The 21,295-nt window shown below is 46.8% G+C and overlaps 1 protein-coding gene across 5 annotated transcripts in view; it reads right to left on the bottom strand.

The window, feature by feature from the left end:
* Window positions 1–16,835, bottom strand: part of MLLT3 (MLLT3 super elongation complex subunit) — a 389,891-nt gene extending 373,056 nt beyond the window's left edge. For 2 of the 5 annotated variants that reach the window (XM_073542697.1, XM_073542699.1), the window contains exons 1-2: window positions 16,670–16,833; window positions 10,910–11,090 (exon numbers count right to left, since the gene is read on the bottom strand). In XM_073542697.1, the coding sequence (XP_073398798.1) occupies window positions 10,910–11,090; window positions 16,670–16,681 (193 nt within the window). In that variant the 5' untranslated portion in view covers window positions 16,682–16,833. Of the gene's footprint in view, window positions 1–6,572; window positions 7,038–10,909; window positions 11,091–16,138 lie in introns of those variants that run through there. The other 3 variants (XM_073542701.1, XM_073542698.1, XM_073542700.1) reach the window with 3 other exon arrangements.
* Between the last annotated feature and the right edge of the window lie 4,460 nt (window positions 16,836–21,295).

The following is a 21,295-nucleotide window of genomic DNA, read 5'->3' as shown; positions in this document are numbered from 1 at the left end:
CCGATAATAAAAAGGCTGCAGCACATTTCATTCTCGGCTCTTTCCAGAGAAACCATTTGAAGCAGCAGCTCTCATTAGTGATTTAAGCTAGTCTGTTCGACTGTCACATGTAAAACTGAGGAAAGGAGTTTAGAGATGTGTCTGGCTGATGTACATTACAGTAATTCTGCAATCTCCGGAAAAAATGGAGTGGATCAGAAAGGCCAGTGGCTTGTTCACTGCACAATGAACTTCAGCAAAACAGTTCTTAGTGAATAGAAAATCTTCTGAGTCATGTGTAATTATAATATGACAAGGTCTCTGTAGGGCCATGTAAGCTGGCACATTTCCCAGCACTTGTCACATCGCGGAAACACATACAGACCAAGTAGAAGGAACGACAAAGCACAAATAGTAGAGTTCTAGACGTGCAACGATTTTTTTTCAAAGAGAAGCTCATGGGACTTGGCTAAGAGAAATCGAAATGCTATATTGGCCTCATCATGAGCAAAGCTAGTCTTTGTGAATGTCGCTTCTTCTCCCCGCCTAACAACAATTTCTAAGCCTGACTGGCAAACACTTCCCCCAAGGACAAAAACGAAAATCACAAGGGGAATATTAACCAAGCAACAGTTTGGAGCTCTTGGTGCTGTATATGAATTTATCAAAAGAATGGAAAGACAAAATAAAAATATAATTTTCAAATAATACAAATACTTATATAGCCTAGCATACAAAGCTTAATAATAACACCCCAGCAGCAGGCACGCGCTGTCTGGGCGTTATGTTTGACACCAATCTCTTCTTCACATCCCATATACAATCTCTTAGCAGCTTTTGCCACTTACACCTAAAGAACATCTCTAAAATCCGCCCTTTTCTCACCATGGAAACAACAAAAACCCTCACTGTAGAATTGATTCACTCCCGCCTGGATTACTGCAACGCTCTATTAATTGGCCTCCCCATTACTCGACTATCCCCTCTCCAGTCCATACTTAATGCAGCAGCCAGGGTCATCTATCTGGCTAATCGGTACTCGGACGCGTCTGCTCTTCACCAGTCCTTACATTGGGTGCCCATTCATTATAGGATCCAATTCAAAGTACTTGTTTTCACCCGCAAAGCTCTCCACAGTGCAACACCCCTCTATATCTCCCCCCTCATTTCTGTCTATCGGCTTAACCGACCGCTGCGCTCTGCAAAAGACTTTTGACTAACCCCTGAACTAATCCGTACCTCCCACTCCCGACTCCAAGACTTCTCCCGCGCTGCGCCAATCCTTTGGAATGCTCTACCCAAAGAAATTAGGACTATCCACAATTTGCATAGTTTCATGTGATCCCTCAAACCACATTTGTTCAGAGCGGCCTATCACGTTCACTAATCAAAGTCATTCTATGTGTAAGGGTACCGTTACACCTAGCGACTCACCAGCGATCCCAACCAGCAATATGACGCGGTCAGGATCGCTGGTGCATCGCTAGGTGGTCGCTAGTGAGCTGCCACTCAGGCAGATCTCACCAGCGACATCGCAGGGGACGGGGATCGCTACTTACCTGTCAGACGCGGCGATCCTGCGTCCTCCCGCCCGGCTCCACGCGTCGCTCGTCTTCACAGCAGGAAGCGCCGCAGGAAGTGACCGACGAGAAATGATCCAGCAGCTTCTCGCGCGATCAGCGATAACCAGCGGGGGAGCCGGTCGGAGGTAAGTATCACATGCAGCGATATCGCTAGCAATATCGCTGCAACGTCACAAAATCGGTGACTTTACAGCGATATTGCTAGCGATATCGCAATGTCTAACGGGGGCTTTAGTGTGCATGTGTAGCCCATTCACTATCTCCATCCATCCCTCACTACCTCAAGATGGCTGGACCAGCATTGTAAATACACACCTGTACTTTGTATCTCCCCCACCTCATTGTAGATTGTAAGCTCTCACGAGCAGGGTCATCTTATTTTGCTTTAATTATTGTATTGTTAACGTTGTTACTTATGAGGGTCAGCGGCAGTGCCGAGAATTGACATGCAAAACTCGTCCCAGTATTACGCATGCGAGTATGAGCCAAAACACTGAGGAACCAGTGGCAAGTAAACTCTGCAAAACAGGGCTTCACGTGGGGCTGGTATTACAACTAGTAATATAATGTCAACATACAATGAACAGATTAAAATTCACAAAAACAGATAATGAAAAGATATGTAGAACCCAAGAAAAAGGGTCATGAAACTGCCTCTGCTTGCAATAGATATCTTACAGATTGCACAATGACTTATCTGAAATATATTTCTAAAAGTGAGGCAGAAAAAGCAGTACACTGGGAAACCCATTAGTCTCACAAGCCAAGTGCACTGTAGTAGCACTAAGTGTTATATTACAGTTGTATAATGGCCTCCACAAACATGTGAGCTGTTGTTTAAAGGGGTTATCACAAATTCCTAAATGGGCAAAATTACAAACCGCTTGTAACAGAAAAATCAAGCAACATCGCAATTTACCCTTTATTAAAAATCCTTTCAGTTCAAATATTTTTATACTTTAGTGTAGTTTGTAGTCTACGTTACTGATACACTGTAGGGTGGTCAGAGTGGCCAGTAAAGCCCCCGTTACACACTGCGATATCGCTAGCAATATCGCTGTAAAGTCACCGATATTGCTGCATGTGATACTTACCTCCGACCCGCTCCCCCGCTGGTTATCGCTGATCGCGCGAGAAGCTGCTGGATCATTCCTCGTCGTCCACTTCCTGCTGGGCTTCCTGCTGTGACGACGAGCGACGCGTGGAGCCGGGCGGGAGGACGCAGGATCGCCGCGTCTGACAGGTAAGTAGCGATCCCGTTCCCAGCGATGTCACTGGTGAGATCTGCCTGAGTGGCAGCTCACTAGCGACCACCTAGCGATTCACCAGCGATCCTGACCGCATCATATCGCTGGTCGGGATCGCTGGTGAGTCGCTAGGTGTAACAGTACCCTTACGTAGGCAAGGAGCCCACACAGCTAGTAGGCTCTGAGCTTTGGGGCCTTCCTTCATTACTCTGAAGAGATCTCCACTGCTGGATTCAACCAGCCTCAAGGCACCTACTAGAAGCCTGTGAGCACAGATCAGACCCGCAGCGCAACCATGCCGCCTAAAGCCCCCGTTACACATAGCGATATCGCTAGCAATATCGCTGTAACGTCACAGATTTTGTGACATAGCAGCGATATTGCTAGCGATATCGCTATGTCTGATACTTGCCTCCGACCGGCTCCCCCGCTGGTCACGCGAGAAGGTCCTGGACCATTTCTCGTCAGGCGCTTCCTGCTGGGCTTCTTGTGGCGCCGACGAGCGATGCGTGGACGCGGGAGGACGTCAGGATCGCCGCGTCTGACAGGTAAGTAGCGACCCCTGCAATGTCGATGGTGAGATCTGCCTGTGTGGCAGCTCACTAGTGACCACTTAGCGATGCACCAGCGATCCATATCGTTGTCGGGATCGCTGGTGCATTGCTAAGTGTAACGGTACCCTAACTGTACTTTTCAATCTTTCAAAAGCGGACCGCCCCAAACAATTAGAAGCAGAGGAGCGGTGTGCTCATGATGACTGAAGATCATATTCACTTCATCAGGATACAGCCATCCTTTGTTTAAGGACATGTTCACATATTCAGTATTTGATCGGTATTTGACATCAGTATGTGTAAGCCAAAACCAGGAGTGGGTGATAAATCCAGAAGTGGTGACGGGTTTCTATTATACTTTTCCTCTGATTGTTCCTCTCCTGATTTTGGCTTATAAATACTATTGTAAAATACTGACCAAACACAGAATGTGTGAACGGGAACCTAAAGTAAAGCTGCAGGTGGAAAATCCACAATGCAATACAGTGTAATCCAACCGGATGAGATTTTACTAAAACGAATTCTCCTGATGGGTAGAAAATAAGGATTTTAGCAAATTCTTATCAAGACCCCAAACAAATCTATATGATTGATAAATATTTTACAAAATGCAAAAAGAATTTAAAAAAAAAACAAACAAAAAAAAACACACACACACACACACACACACACACACACGCACGGGGTAAATAAAAACAAAAAACCACATGCCAGAGAAATTGATGCGCAAGACATCTATGGGAACGGAGGGTTTCTCCAGGTAACTTGCCTCTTAGGTTGTAGCCATAGATCTGGAGTGCCAGCTACACAGGTCATTCCTCTAGAACTAGAAAATAGGCATTTCATCGCTTATTGTTCAGAGCTTTACCTTAATGGAAATCAGCGTTAGGAGTCATCCTTATAGAATCACATTAAAGAGCAATAAAAGAACAAACAAAGCAGCGAGCGCACATAATGCAGAGATGAAATCCATAATAGGAGGATCCTTGACATGATAATCCCACAGGGGTTTTCCTCTGTTCTTCTTATATACACCGCTGCCTAAACAATTACTAGCACTCAAGTTTCTTACTGCCCTGCAGCTACCATATGAAAGTACAGGAATCCTTAATTGTACCTATACACTTCCACAAAACAAAATAGGGTAGATGGTTTTACTAGAAAAAAAAAAAAAAAAATATGACAGTTGGGAAATAACATAATATAGATACATTTCTATACAACTCTGAATGTATTGCTAGAAACAAACAGTTGGGGAATAACCATAAGAAGAAATGTAGATACTGAACTGTCATTTGGAGAAAATTCAGTCGCTGGCAGATTACTCAGCTTATACAGTCCGTGATATTTTAACGTATAGCCAACAGCAGAGTGACTTTACCACAGCGCTGTTCTAGTCACTACATAAGATTAGATGCCAATAAAGATTACTGATCCGACAGGAGATAGCGGGCAAGATCATTTGTGCTGAACAATCATTTACCTAACAATGACATCCTGATAATTGCAAGTCTTAAGGGCATGTCACACTAAAGGCCCCGTCTCACTAAGCGACATACCAGCGATCCCGACACCGATATCAAGGTGTCAGGATCGCTAGTAAGTCGCTATGTGATCGCTGGTGAGCTGTCACACAGACAGCTTCACCAGCGATCAGCACAGCGATGCCGAGCGCCCGGCATCGCTTGCCATCCTGTAAAAAATAGAATCAAAATAAAAAATATAGTTATTCTCACCTTCCGACGTCGCGTTCAGCCATCCTGCCTCTCTCCACGCTCCGGTCCCAGTGATCCTTTGCGAGAATGACCGCGAGATGTCACGGTCTCGAGGGATAACAAAGTCTCACGGTCATTCGTGCAAAGGATCACTGGGACCGGAGCGTGGAGAGAGGCAGGATGGCTGAACAGGACGTCGGAAGGTGAGAATAACTATATTTTTTATTTTTTTTATTATTTTTTTTTTTTACACCTGATCGCTGGTCTCCCGCTGTCACACACAGCGATGCGTGCTGGCCAGCGGGAGACCAGCGACCAAAGAAATGTCCAGAGATTTCTTGCAGCAATCAGCGATACCGGCAGGGGGGCCGCTCGCTGATCGCTGTCACACACAGTGATCTCGCTGGTGAGATCGCTGTTACGTCACAAAAGTTGTGACTCAGCAGCGATCTCGCTACCGAGATTGCTTAGTGAGACAGGGCCTTAAGAGATATCGCTAGCAATATCGCTATAACTTGTGACATTATAGCGATATTGCTAGCGATATCTGTGTCTGATACTTACCTCCGACCGGCTCCCCCGCTGGTTATCGCTGATTGCGCGAGAACGTTCAGGACCGTTTCTCGTCGTCAGCTTCCTGTGGCGCTTCCTGCTGTGAGGACGAGCGACGCGTGGAGCCGGGCGGGAGGACGCAGGATCGCCTGGTGTGACAGGTAAGTAGCGATCCCCGTCCCCAGCGATGTCGCTAGTGAGATCTGCCTGTGTGGCAGCTCACTAGCGACCACTTAGCTATGTACCAGCGATCCTGACCGCGTCATATCGCTGGTCGGGATCGCTGGTACATCGCTAAAGGGCATGTCACACTAAGAGATATCGCTAACAATATCGCTATAACTAGTGACGTTATAGCGATATTGCTAGCGATATCTCCGTGTCTGATACTTACCTACGACCGGCTCCCCCGCTGGTTATCGCTGATCGCGCGAGAACGTTCAGGACTGTTTCTCGTCGGTCACTTCCTGCGGCGCTTCCTGCTGTGAGGACGAGTGACGCGTGGAGCCGGGCGGGAGGACGCAGGATCGCCTGGTGTGACAGGTAAGTAGCGACCCCCGACCCCTGCTATGTCGCTGGTGAGATCTGCCTATGTGGCAGCTCACTAGCGACCACTTAGCGATGTACCAGCGATCCTGACCGCGTTATATCGCTGGTCGGGATCGCTGGTACATCGCTAAGTGTGACAGTACCTTAAGTGTGACAGTACCTTTAATCCAGCCACTCCAAAGACTCAATACAAGACCCGACGCTTATTATCCAGTTCATATAGTAACGTAGCCAAACAAATGCTTTTTTCAAGGAGAGATTTGTAAGCTCAGTAAAACAGGTTTTGTTTTTATAGTAACATTTAATGATTTATCTGGGGACTAGTTAATAGAGACACAGATTTTGCTCAAAAAAAAAAAAAAAAAAAAAATAATATTAAATAAAGAATCTCACCATGGTCTCCCTTTAAAAATGCATTGTCCAAATTTTCCAAAGAAGTCTTCAGTCTCTTTACAGTGGATGTGGTGAGCATTCTCCTGTGCCAGCTGCAAGACAGAGTGGTCATGAGATAGTTATGCAATATGCATACTCCTGGCCACATTCCAACTAAACGTGGCCGGCCTTGCACTATAAAATTAAATTGAACTAGGCTGCCCAAACTCTAGTTGGTATGTGGCCAGGAGAGAGAGTATACATATTGAATACTTGCTGTCAAATCACCACTCGGTCTCACCGCTGACACTGTAGAATCCTCAGGGTGCGTTCACATGCTGTGGGGATTCACACGTCTGCAGACACAGAGTGATTGCAGACATTCATGATAAACCCGGACAACCCCTTTAAAGTGGTGTCCATGTTAATTGGACAATGTCAAGGGAACCTGTCACCAGAAAAAAAAGCTATTAACTTCCAGATATTCTGTTAATCTACAGGTTAACAGCGTTATTATGCTGGCCAGAGCTCAACACTGTGAGGAGAAAATTTACTTTATTCTCCCCCCTATTTCAGTCACAAGGACAGCGCCGGCGCGGGTTTAGTCACCGCTCTAAATACACAGAGTGGTGGCTGTAACCGCGTCCCTACCCCTCACAGACAATGGCTCTGCATTGAGGCCGGCTGTCAGTCAGGGCCGGGTGCGCCGTTACAGTGGTTGCTCTGTATACTTAAAGCGGCGACTAAACCCGCGCTGGGGAGAATGAAGATTACTTTCTCCCCATAGCATGTAGACACTGGCCAGCATAATAAGGCTATTAACCTGCAGATTAACAGCATTTTTTCTGGTGATAGGTTCCCTTTAAGACACATGATATGGTCATTCAATTCCATGGTAGAAAAATGCCAGGATAGATTTTAACTCTTAGCAATGCAAGCTCATTAACTTACGAAACTTTAGAAAGCAAACTTAGCCTCGTTCTATTTGTGGTTTTGACAGATAGAACAAGTTCCCATTATAGTCTATTCTCATGCTCCTGTTTTATTGCGGACCGACTGGACCACAAAAAAAAAAAAAAAAATTTTAGGAGACATGCTTGGTTTTGATCCAAATCACAGCTCAAAATTACCCATTCAAGTCTATGGGTCCATGAAATTCAAGAACTGCACCCGGATGACTTGTGTGCTGTCCATAACCAACAATGTGATGGATGAAACCTTTTCAGGTTCCTCTCCAGTCCCCATCAGAGAAAAATCACTGATAGTAAAAATTAACATACTGATGAAAATCAGATCTAAAAACACTGATGAGCAATGGTCCATGTTTTTGCATACAAGAAAAATCGCAGATGTCTGAATGACGCCTTAGCAATTGGCTTTGTTACTGACATCATACAATATCTAATATATAAAGCGCAATGTGGGTGGGTGTGTATGCATGTCCGGGATTAGCATCCGCACCGTCGCAGCTACAGCCACAAAATTTGGCACAGTCACACGTCTGGACCCCGAGAGCATCATAGACTATGTTGTGAGGCAAAATTTTAAACCCGCGCGTTCCAGTTCAAACAATTTTGCCCCCCATCTACATAATGGGGAAAAAGTGAAAAGTGTTGAAGGCAAATTGACAGCTGCCAGATGTGAACAACGGGGACTGAAAGAATGAGAGCGATGGTGCCAAAGAGTATATACTGTACAGTTGCTAAGGTGGGGCCCTGACATGGGAAACTCATCACACACGGGGATATGAAAACACACACAAAATGCGCCACACACTACCACGTGCTTCACCACATATACCACCCTCAGCACACATTTCACCACACATACACCAACCTCGCCACATAAAAGTCGAAACACAAAAGTCACCACGCTGTCCCAGAGCTGTTTAAAAGATGAAAAATGAGTTGTGATTGGTTGCTATCAGCAACAGTTTTCATTGTAGACAGTTGTGGTAACTGAGGCCTATTATTCTTATCATTTCTATGGTGGTTATCATCCTTCTGTAGAGCTGGAAAGAACACAATTTATTACCGTGCCAACACAGACCACCCTCTGACACAGACTGCAGGGAGAGCCCAGTATCACACAGGATAGGATTAGATACACAGCTCAGCAGTCAGTATCACACAGGAGAGGATTAGATACACGGCTCAGCAGACAGTATCACACAGAGTAGGATTAGATACACGGCTCAGCAGTCAATATCACACAGAGTAGGATTAGATACACGGTTTTTATGTGCAATATCATTATAATTTGTTATAACTAACCACAATTGGTTACTATGCCCAGGCAACGCCGGGCTCTTCAGCTAGCATTAACATAAAAAAGAAAAGTGTGTATTAGATGGGGCTCACATTGCGTTAAGTTTCCCCATCGGAAGCTTCAGTTTGAAGTCCTGAATAATGAGATTTAGATGTACTCCCAAATGAGCTATTGATTACAATATGGCAAATGGAGAGAAAAAAAAATTATTATTCATTTCTGATATTTAAATGGAAGACCGAGTCAGGGATGGGGAGATGTGAAAGCAGCGGAATAATCAGGCATGCAAATATATAGCCATTGTGAGGCAGTGACCGGTGTCACATGTAGGAGTCGCTGTGTCTTCCCCCCAGGATGTGCACGGAGGCATATTGAGGCCATGGGAGTGCATTGCAGTCATAGGCGTAGCTGTGACTGCAATGCAGAATAAAAGTGAGTATAGGTCTTGGACATGCCATTTGTCCAGGGCAGATTTACGAAAACCTGCTGGGCTTTTATTTTTTAAACGGACTACAAGATGGTAGTGGGGCAGTCAGTTTCCTCCTCCGACCAGGGTTTTTCATGTGGCATACGGCTACAGATTCCAGTTAAAAACCCTGTAGTAAAGGGTTTGGATGTGTCAGATGTGTCAGTTTGATCTTTGCAACAGTGCAGAGCAGAAGGCTCTGCAGAGCTCCACCTGTGTGAGGCAACACAGGCAAACGGAGCCAAACAGCCAAGGGAGCTGAAAGGCCTGGCACCCACAGCATACAAGGCGGTGCAGTCACCCACGGCAACAGGTCTCGGAGGTGGACTGGCGTGTTTATTGGCTGCAATCTGGAGGATATGTTTCCGGGCTGCGATCCAAAGGATATCGTGTGCGGTGTATATTTTGTGAGTTGAGCATTGATACTTTGCACTTTCCTGGGTCACTGCCTCATCACTGCAGTGTGGATACCGCTGCACCACACTATACAATAAATGTTTTTGGTTTTGGTCATTGACAGTCTCCAGCTCTTTAAAGTATGTTCAATGAAGTTTTTACACACTTTCTAGCGCGGTAAACTGCTGTATTTTACTTTGCTGGCAAAATAAATGAGATTTCTTAAGTTTCATTCACACGCTGTTTTTTTTTTTTTAAGCTGCTGGGTGGTTTTATGAAATCTACAGAATGGCATTTCTTTCAGTGCTTTTTCACCCATCTAAATGAATGGAGGAAAAAAAAAAAAAAAGTGGATTTTATTCACCGTTCTTCTTATATAATGCTCCGTGAGAACAAACCCCAAGGATCATGAACAGGGGATGACCTTATTTTAAGTCAAGATTAAAAAAAGGGCCTTGGGGAATAGCCCCTACTAATACCAGAAACGTTACCGTATAGCTGGAGTTTATTTTCATATTTAGCAATTCAAAGACCAGTCAGATTACAATGAGATGCAGCAATTCTAGATGATCGGACTCCAATATATCATTTAAGGCACAGACCCCACATCTCCCATAAATCAATGGAGGTGAATGTTGCCAGCACAGAGATTAGAACAGAGTAGCTGAAACATATACAGACCACTGAAGGACTAATGCATTTCCTGAAGAGTCACACAAAAGGGGGCTTAGTGATATCTATTTACACAGACGCAAATCAAAGGGTGAAATATGCAATGTATACATTAAATCAAGACAGGCGGTCTGTCTTTTTAAACTGTGGAAAGTAAACAGTGAATTGCTCCAACGTTCCATATGTGAGCTGTAAATGTCTTCATCAGGCTCGTTCAGCGAGCGCAGCCAAGCCAATGAGCTAACAGCAGCATCATTCAGCGGATATGGAATATGAGAACTCTGGTGAGGAGCCAGGGAGAACAGCTTTCAGACATTTTATATGGCTCACAACAAATACTACACTTCCCAAATTACCAAACACACTCCCACATCATATGGAAAACACACGGGACGTCCATAAAGAACCAATATATCAACAAACGGATCAGCACGTCAAGACCAAGCTAGCCATCAAGGATGCAAGGCGCTCATACGAGAAGCCAACTACAAGAATATAACAAATTGGGGCAAACTAGTTTTGTAAGGCTCACAAGTTCTGCAGAGTGGTTCCTTACCTCGTTTCGGTTTTGGAAAGCTTTCGTGTAAGTGAAAGACCACTTTCTCCACAAAGTGCTGAATGTTACTGTGCTCCGGTCCTCTGACAAATACCATCCAATCGTGGGTGAATCCCTCAAGTGTTGGTTTCTTCCTTACCTGGGCTCGGTGACCCAGTTCTAGCTTTACTTGCACGGCACACTGAAAAAGCACAGAGCAAAGACACAGTCAGCAGGCAAATGCTTCAAAATGGATAGCATCACGCGTTCTTCACCTTAAGGCCAGGCTCACGCAACCGTATATTCGGTACGAGTGCGGGCCATAAAAAAATTGCCTACACACAAACAGGACCAAGAAAAAAAGAAAAAAAAGGAGAATGCACTACTTTGTTCTGTAAAATCAGAAGAAACTCACACATTCAAATCCTAAGGGTGTGCAAAACAAAAACAGATACATTGCAATTCTATAACACAGGAAACTGTACATGGTCTTGTTATCAATAAGTGCTGCTGTAAAAATAAAAACAGATTTCACACAGCTGACAAAAAAACAAAAGAGAGAATGTTTTCTGGGGATGAAACTGACAATATTTTATCTAGTTGTGTTGACCTGGCCTAAATATTATCCACTAAAACCTCTCTTAGGCTATGTGCACACGCTGCGGTTTTGGCCGCAGCAGTTCTGCAGACAGAGTACAATAGCATGTTATCCTATGGGATTTACATTCTGCTGTGCACATGCTGCGGATTTTTAACTGCGGAAAAGCTGCGGCTTTGAATCCACAGAAAGAATTGACATGTCAATTCTTTTCTGCGGTTTACCATCTCCTCCATTGTAGAGATAATAAACCGCAGGGAAAACCGCAGGCCAATCCGCAGGTCATTTTACCTGCAGTTCCGCAGATAAAAAAAATCCACAGACCAATCCGCAGCGTGTGCACATAGCCTTAGGGTGTGTGCACAAGCTGCGGATTCTGCTTTGGATCCGCAACGGATTTGCCCCTGCAGATCCGCAGCAGTTTCTGCTGCGTTGTACAGTACCATTTATTTAAGTCAATGAAAATAGAAAAAGGCAGTGCCCACGGTGAGGAATTTTCCACGGATTTAAATCCGCAGCATGTCACTTCTTTGTGAGGATTCTACAGCGGTTTGGCACCTGCTCCATGAAAGGTGTCAAACTGCAGGCTAGTCCGCAGGTCTTTTGACCTGTGGATTTACCTGCGGATTTAGACAAATCTGTGCGGAAAATTCCGCAGCAGAATCCGCAACGTGTGCACACAGACTAAGAGACTGTCTCTGAGAAGAGCACACTCAATTACAACCAGATATCCTTCATCGACCTATGGATATTGGGCCACTGAATGACAACTCTTGACCCCCTTAACACCCACTAATTTTCCACAGTTTTAAATGCAAGCTAAAATAAAAACAAAAACAAACACGAGATTCATTAGTTTTGCCACCATTTTTGCTTCAACATTTGAAATCATGTATAAAAAAAAAAAAAAAAAAAAAAAAAAGGCCATAGAAGAATGCCATACCCAAAGCATGATTCTCTTTAAAAAAAAACAAAAGTCACAATCCACAAAACTAACCTAATCCCAAAACTCTATATATGCACTGCTTCAACATCCAACAAAGGAAACAGGACATTGAAAACAACGCTGTACATAATGGTGTGTAAATTTTCGCTCCCAAATTAGGTATTTTTCTCAAATAGGTTTAGGTACATGCGCAAAGACAGCCTCATGTGCCATATGACCAACACATCCTGTGCCCCCAAACTGTTACTTAATTTACCACTGCCAAGATCATCACTTTTTTAAGTGCAAGGCATTTCTAACATGACTGCAAGTCAGTTACCTAAAGCATGGCAATCTCAAGCCAACGACGGACGTGAACTAGTCAATGCAAACTGCAGAACCCAAGCAGTGTCTAAACCAGGAATATCAGTGGAATGGATGCGGCTCAATTCCTCTAGATAACCAAACAATGGCCGCTGTGCTTCCATATTCTTTACCACAAGGCCACTCATCTGTAAGAAGACTTGCAGAGTATGACGCTCTAGAATGTGAACCCTTACGGCAAAATGTGAAGTTACAGTGGAGCCCGGGGACCTGTCTCCGGTGTGGAGCCTTCAGTCTCAGGACTCCTAAGAGAGGCTTACTAGCTCACATTCTGTAGCGCCTGTGTTTGGCACTGCAGAGCACTTACGATGGACTCAGCCTAGTGTAGGACAAATCGTTCAATTTGCACACATATAGTCATCTATAGGACATCAGCAGGGCATCCATTTTCACAATTTTCATACAGTTTTTCTATGTTAAGAATTTCAATGTATCTGTAAATAAAAAAAAACCAGATGCAATACTACTAATCCTTTCATGATTTTTCATTTAGCGCACACATAGACTTGAAAAGGTGAGTTTAATCTGAAATTTAGAAAGTCTAATATATGTTGTGATTTTTTTTCCCCACAGACACTAAGTCCATGTGAAAAAAAGTCATCGAAATGGTCCTATTGAATAACACTGTTCCATGCGACTTCCGATTTTAGCACGCATGTATGAACGAGCTCCTAAAACGCAGTCCCAATTACGTGAAGGTGTTGCAATACCAGGAACTGGCAATCCAAACCTTACAGCGCTGTGCCTAGCGCCTTCAGTCGGCTCATCTATCCTGTAACATCAGTATTAAAGTCACAGAAAAACACTGGAAATACGGAGCTGAAAGACCCGGTGAAACGGACCCGTCTTATTCACGGAAGGGAAAATAGCCATCTAAAACCAGTCGAATCTCTGCCATGGAAAAGGTGAAGGCACGGATATTAAACCAAGGGATCCATTGAAAGCTTGGTAGGTACAAGCTACAGAAGATAGCAGTGTGGTGAGCTGGTTCCGAAGTGTATTAGGATTTTGGGTCATTATAAAGCAAGACTAGTTTCGATGTGGGTAATTCAGGTGCCCCTACAACAACACAAACTGGACAAAATAATCAGTACTCAAGTAATACACTACATCCTTGCAGCGCTGGAGTCCTGGGTTCGAATCCCACCAAGATCAACATCTGCAAGGAGTTTGTATGTTCTCCCCGTGTTTGCGTGGGTTTCCTCCGGGTTCTCCGGTTTCATCCCACATTCTAAAGACATACTGATAGGGAATTTAGATTGTGAGCCCCATCGGGGACAGTGATGGTGATGTGTGCAAACTGTAAAGCGCTGCGGAATATGTTAGTGCTATATAAAAATATTATTATCCATGTGTCACAAAAATCATTGTAATACCAAACTAATCGCAGAACGTCAAAGGGGCCACGGTGAGTCTCCCAGTGTAGGTTAACACATTAACCGATCATGCATAATTAAAGGTCCCAGGGCTCTAAGCAATTGTGTAGTCACACTATTATCACCACTTTTCGTCCTTCATAGAAAAGATCTTCGTTCTTAAGTGAAAACTAACCAAAGAAAAAGGACGTCAGTTTCAACATGGATATGTACCATAAGCCAAATGTGACCTGATGAGCACTGGCAGCCCTAAAGCAAACAAGACCCATGGCTGAAAGGTGTTGGCCAAAGGAAGAAGGAACTCTAAAGGAGCGTGGCCATCCAGGTAGTTAGGAGGATGACCGCTACTCCTGGATCTACCCTGACCACAGACCAAAGGTTTATGGTTAAATATTGTCTCAAAGAAAAGTGAAACAATGCTGTCTGCAAGTTTGGTGAGGGTTTCAAGTACCCTGACCATAAATGATTATTAACCATCATCCCAAGGATAAGTCCCTTCCACCAGTACAATAACCACCAATCTAAACCAGTGTGAAACCATTTCCCAAGATTTGTCCTGGCAACGCAAGGGATTTGAGTGACTGCAGGCGATCGCTTGGGTATAGGAACGTAATGGCCGGCTCCTGTTAGGCTCACTTATTTATAGGACGTGTATACTCCAAGAAAATTTATGCTTGAATGCTGTAAATGGTCCGTACAGGGAAACCGTGTGCAAGAGAATCCTTCTGACACGTGCCATAGATTTACAATTTAACGCCTTTATTTAAGAAAAAATATTTACAAAAATAAATACTGTTATTCAAGAAGCAGATGGATCTAAATCTATGGCATATGATCCATTCAGGGAGGAAAAAAACATAACTGCGTGGAATGCGGTTATCAAATAAATTTGCCAAAGGGACAAGGAACAAATCCATAGGGCATCCTTCCGACATGTATGACTGCACAGAATAGATTATGCCATAAGAAGAACCAACATAGCTTGGTAAAGGTTTAAAATAGCACTGAAAGGCTACTGGCCACAGATGTCCTATATGACCATGTGGTGGCAAACTTGACACTATATGACACAGAAAACCCCTCTGGAAGCCCCCAGTGTGGTGTAAGCAGGGCCCACTTCTCTCACAATGAAGCTACATTCACACCACCACATTTTTGGATTTAGAGCTGTCCGTGCAAAATAAACAAAAAAAATTACAAAAAAGATTTGTTTTGGTTGACTGGATCCCATACATGCCAGCTGCATTGCATCTGATTTTTAGATAACGTGTAATTCTTCAACACAGGAAAATGCATTTGGCCTTGTGGATTTCACCGGCTGATGTATAAACCGGGTAGCGCGCAGAACAAACTCAAAATGATTTTTTTTTTTTTATATACGCTAGTGTGAACAGCGCCAGATGGAGCCTGCAGAAACGAAGGCCACACTACTATAGATAGAATACATCTACGATGGATCCAGGACCTTCTTATACACTAGATAATACGCAGCATTCTGCACAGTTCTGACCAGCGACAAAAAGTAACAAGGGATTTGGCTGCTTCACAATGCAAGAGGGGAGCAGAGGTAATGAAATAAGCTAGGTGTAGGGAAAGTAACAAAGGACACAGGAGTAAAAGGAAAGGGATCGGTGGTGATGTGTCCCATATATGATCCGATGGAGCCTATACAGCGGCCTGTGCTCACGTGTGAGATAATATATATATGTATATTAATTATGATTGGGGCAGCTTCTCATAGCAGACAGCCTGGAGGTAACGGGGCTGCCATAAGAGCTGATTTGCAGCCCCCTCTCGTGTAGCATGGAGGGAGCCCATCATCCACCCCCGGTGTATGGGTATGTGAGTGTATAGGGGGATCACCGTGGACCTGTGCCGATGTAATAATGCAGAGGGGGGCTGTCACTGGCAGGGTTAACCCCTCGCGGGCCGCCCTGGCACACTGCAGACACACACACAGAACGCACCATGCTAGCGGCGCCTCCTGCAGCTGCTCCGGGGAACACAGCCCAGCCTGGAGATCCACTGCTGATCGCTCCAGATCCCGATCTACCTCCTGCAGGTGCTTGGTTCAGGTCCACCGCGATCGCCCACCTCGGCGAGCACTCCCTGCACCAGGAGAATCCCAGCAATGAAATCCGGCTGTCGGGACCGATCCGCTCCTCATAAGGGCTGCTCTAATCCAGTGCCATGATTGAGCAGCACACACCGGCCCAGGTGCTGCCGATCCGCAGCGATCCCGACTGTCAGATCATGCCGCCCCTCCTATGGGCTCTCTGGCGCTTGGCGATGCCGGTCCATATGCCCAGCTGCTGTCCGATCGGCTCCAGCGCATGCCCCCTCAGATCGCCGGGCAGGGGGATGAGAATGGCGACCACCTAGGAACCGCAGGATGGCCAATAATCCAGGTGGATGCTGGCAGCAGTCATAGATGGCAGTGCTGGGGCTGCAGGCTGAGCCGGTCTGCATTAAGGGGATGATCCACCCCCTGTACTCACCGAGCTGGCCATGCCTAGGGGTTGGGGCAGCCTCTTCTTCCTCCTCCTTTAAGTTTTATTTGTGCTGGGAGGGAGGATCAGAGGGAGGTGGAGGGTAGATGGCAGCCAGCATTGCTCTCCTGCCGCCGGAGCCGTCTGCCTCTCTCCCCTTGTCTCTGCACTGAGCCGGCGGCTGGCAGGTCCCTGGCGCATGCGTACTGGAGCTCCTGGCAAAGAGAAAACGGCGAAGCAGGAGGAGGGAGGGTTTGGTGGAGAAGAAAGAACAAAATGAGAAAAAAAAATCAGCGGGTGGAAAAAAAAAAAAAACACGTAAATGTCCATAGTGGGGTGGTGGAGCAACTGGAAAGTGCGGTCTTAAATCTCTGACTAAAGTGTTCCAGGGGTGAGAGGTGACAGGAAAAAGGGGAGATGAGGTAATGGAGATGGTGACGAGCTGTCACTGGAAAGATGGGGTAAAGGAGATGGTGAGGGGCTGTTACTGAAGAAATGGGGTAAAGGAGACGGTGAGGGGCTGTCACTGAGGAAATGGGGTAAAGGAGACGGTGAGGGGCTGTCACTGAGGAAATGGGGTAAAATAGACGGTGAGGAGCTGACACTGAGGAAATGGGGTAAAGGAGACGGTGAGGGGTAGTCACTGAGGAAATGGAGTAAAGGAGACGGTGAGGGGCTGACACTGAGGAAATGGGGTAAAGGAGACGGCGAGGGGCTGACACTGAGGAAATGGGGTAAAGGAGACGGTGAGGAGCTGACACTGAGGAAATGGGGTAAAGGAGACGGTGAGGAGCTGACACTGAGGAAATGGGGTAAAGGAGACGGTGAGGAGCTGACACTGAAGAAATGGGGTAAAGGAGACGGTGAGGAGCTGACACTGAGGAAATGGGGTAAAGGAGACGGTGAGGAGCTGACACTGAGGAAATGGGGTATAGGAGACGGTGAGGAGCTGACACTGAGGAAATGGGGTAAAGGAGACGGTGAGGGGCTGTCACTGAGGAAATGGGGTAAAGGAGACGGTGAGGAGCTGACACTGAGGAAATGGGGTAAAGGAGACGGTGAGGAGCTGACACTGAGGAAATGGGGTATAGGAGACGGTGAGGAGCTGACACTGAGGAAATGGGGTAAAGTAATGGTGAGGAGCTGACACTGAGGAAATGGGGTATAGGAGACGGTGAGGAGCTGACACTGAGGAAATGGGGTATAGGAGACGGTGAGGAGCTGACACTGAGGAAATGGGGTATAGGAGACGGTGAGGAGCTGACACTGAGGAAATGGGGTAAAGGAGACGGTGAGGGGCTGTCACTGAGGAAATGGGGTAAAGGAGACGGTGAGGAGCTGACACTGAGGAAATTGGGTAAAGGAGACGGTGAGGAGCTGACACTGAGGAAATGAGGTATAGGAGACGATGAGGAGCTGACATTGAGGAAATGGGGTATAGGAGACGGTGAGGAGCTGACACTGAGGAAATGGGGTATAGGAGACGGTGAGGAGCTGACACTGAGGAAATGGGGTATAGGAGACGGTGAAGAGCTGACACTGAGGAAATGGGGTAAAGGAGACGGTGAGGAGCTGACACTGAGGAAATGGGGTATAGGAGACGGTGAGGAGCTGACACTGAGGAAATGGGGTATAGGAGACGGTGAAGAGCTGACACTGAAGAAATGGGGCAAAGGAGACGGTGAGGGGCTGTCACTGAAGAAATGGGGTAAAGGAGACGGTGAGGGGCTGTCACTGAGGAAATGGGGTAAAGGAGACGGTGAGGGGCTGTCACTGAGGAAATGGGGCAAAGGAGACGGTGAGGGGCTGTCACTGAAGAAATGGGGCAAAGGAGACGGTGAGGGGCTGTCACTGAAGAAATGGGGTAAAGGAGACGGTGAGGGGCTGTCACTGAGGAAATGGGGTAAAATAGACGGTGAGGAGCTGACACTGAGGAAATGGAGTAAAGGAGACGGTGAGGGGCTGACACTGAGGAAATGGGGTAAAGGAGACGGTGAGGAGCTGACACTGAGGAAATGGGGTAAAGGAGACGGTGAGGGGCTGACACTGAGGAAATGGGGTAAAGGAGACGGTGAGGAGCTGACACTGAGGAAATGGGGTATAGGAGACGGTGAGGAGCTGACACTGAGGAAATGGGGTAAAGGAGACGGTGAGGGGCTGTCACTGAGGAAATGGGGTAAAGGAGACGGTGAGGAGCTGACACTGAGGAAATGGGGTAAAGTAATGGTGAGGAGCTGACACTGAGGAAATGGGGTATAGGAGACGGTGAGGAGCTGACACTGAGGAAATGGGGTATCGGAGACGGTGAGGAGCTGACTCTGAGGAAATGGGGTATAGGAGACGGTGAGGAGCTGACACTGAGGAAATGGGGTAAAGGAGACGGTGAGGGGCTGTCACTGAGGAAATGGGGTAAAGGAGACGGTGAGGAGCTGACACTGAGGAAATTGGGTAAAGGAGACGGTGAGGAGCTGACACTGAGGAAATGAGGTATAGGAGACGATGAGGAGCTGACATTGAGGAAATGGGGTATAGGAGACGGTGAGGAGCTGACACTGAGGAAATGGGGTATAGGAGACGGTGAGGAGCTGACACTGAGGAAATGGGGTATAGGAGACGGTGAAGAGCTGACACTGAGGAAATGGGGTAAAGGAGACGGTGAGGAGCTGACACTGAGGAAATGGGGTATAGGAGACGGTGAGGAGCTGACACTGAGGAAATGGGGTATAGGAGACGGTGAAGAGCTGACACTGAAGAAATGGGGCAAAGGAGACGGTGAGGGGCTGTCACTGAAGAAATGGGGTAAAGGAGACGGTGAGGGGCTGTCACTGAGGAAATGGGGTAAAGGAGACGGTGAGGGGCTGTCACTGAGGAAATGGGGCAAAGGAGACGGTGAGGGGCTGTCACTGAAGAAATGGGGCAAAGGAGACGGTGAGGGGCTGTCACTGAAGAAATGGGGTAAAGGAGACGGTGAGGGGCTGTCACTGAGGAAATGGGGTAAAATAGACGGTGAGGAGCTGACACTGAGGAAATGGAGTAAAGGAGACGGTGAGGGGCTGACACTGAGGAAATGGGGTAAAGGAGACGGTGAGGAGCTGACACTGAGGAAATGGGGTAAAGGAGACGGTGAGGAGCTGACACTGAAGAAATGGGGTAAAGGAGACGGTGAGGAGCTGACACTGAGGAAATGAGGTATAGGAGACGATGAGGAGCTGACATTGAGGAAATGGGGTATAGGAGACGGTGAGGAGCTGACACTGAGGAAATGGGGTAAAGGAGACGGTGAGGGGCTGTCACTGAGGAAATGGGGTAAAGGAGATGGTGAGGAGCTGACACTGAGGAAATGGGGTAAAGGAGACGGTGAGGAGCTGACACTGAGGAAATGAGGTATAGGAGACGATGAGGAGCTGACACTGAGGAAATGGGGTATAGGAGACGGTGAGGGGCTGTCACTGAAGAAATGGGGTAAAGGAGACGGTGAGGGGCTGTCACTGAGGAAATGGGGTAAAGGAGACGGTGAGGGGCTGTCACTGAGGAAATGGGTCAAAGGAGACGGTGAGGGGCTGTCACTGAAGAAATGGGGCAAAGGAGACGGTGAGGGGCTGTCACTGAAGAAATGGGGTAAAGGAGACGGTGAGGGGCTGTCACTGAGGAAATGGGGTAAAATAGACGGTGAGGAGCTGACACTGAGGAAATGGAGTAAAGGAGACGGTGAGGGGCTGACACTGAGGAAATGGGGTAAAGGAGACGGTGAGGAGCTGACACTGAGGAAATGGGGTAAAGAAGACGGTGAGGAGCTGACACTGAAGAAATGGGGTAAAGGAGACGGTGAGGAGCTGACACTGAGGAAATGGGGTAAAGGAGACGGTGAGGAGCTGACACTGAGGAAATGGGGTAAAGGAGACGGTGAGGAGCTGACACTGAGGAAATGGGGTATAGGAGACGGTGAGGAGCTGACACTGAGGAAATGGGGTAAAGGAGACGGTGAGGGGCTGTCACTGAGGAAATGGGGTAAAGGAGACGGTGAGGAGCTGACACTGAGGAAATGGGGTATAGGAGACGGTGAGGAGCTGACACTGAGGAAATGGGGTATAGGAGACGGTGAGGAGCTGACACTGAGGAAATGGGGTAAAGGAGACGGTGAGGGGCTGTCACTGAGGAAATGGGGTAAAGGAGACGGTGAGGAGCTGACACTGAGGAAATGGGGTAAAGGAGACGGTGAGGAGCTGACACTGAGGAAATGAGGTATAGGAGACGATGAGGAGCTGACATTGAGGAAATGGGGTATAGGAGACGGTGAGGAGCTGACACTGAGGAAATGGGGTATAGGAGACGGTGAGGAGCTGACACTGAGGAAATGGGGTATAGGAGACGGTGAAGAGCTGACACTGAGGAAATGGGGTAAAGGAGACGGTGAGGAGCTGACACTGAGGAAATGGGGTATAGGAGACGGTGAGGAGCTGACACTGAGGAAATGGGGTATAGGAGACGGTGAAGAGCTGACACTGAAGAAATGGGGCAAAGGAGACGGTGAGGGGCTGTCACTGAAGAAATGGGGTAAAGGAGACGGTGAGGGGGTGTCACTGAGGAAATGGGGTAAAGGAGACGGTGAGGGGCTGTCACTGAGGAAATGGGTCA

This window comes from Dendrobates tinctorius, unplaced genomic scaffold, assembly GCF_039654945.1.
Source record: "Dendrobates tinctorius isolate UK_male_01 unplaced genomic scaffold, ASM3965494v1 ptg000128l, whole genome shotgun sequence".
Lineage (NCBI taxonomy): Eukaryota > Metazoa > Chordata > Amphibia > Anura > Dendrobatidae > Dendrobates > Dendrobates tinctorius.
This window is presented reverse-complemented; position numbering and strand designations above follow the sequence as displayed.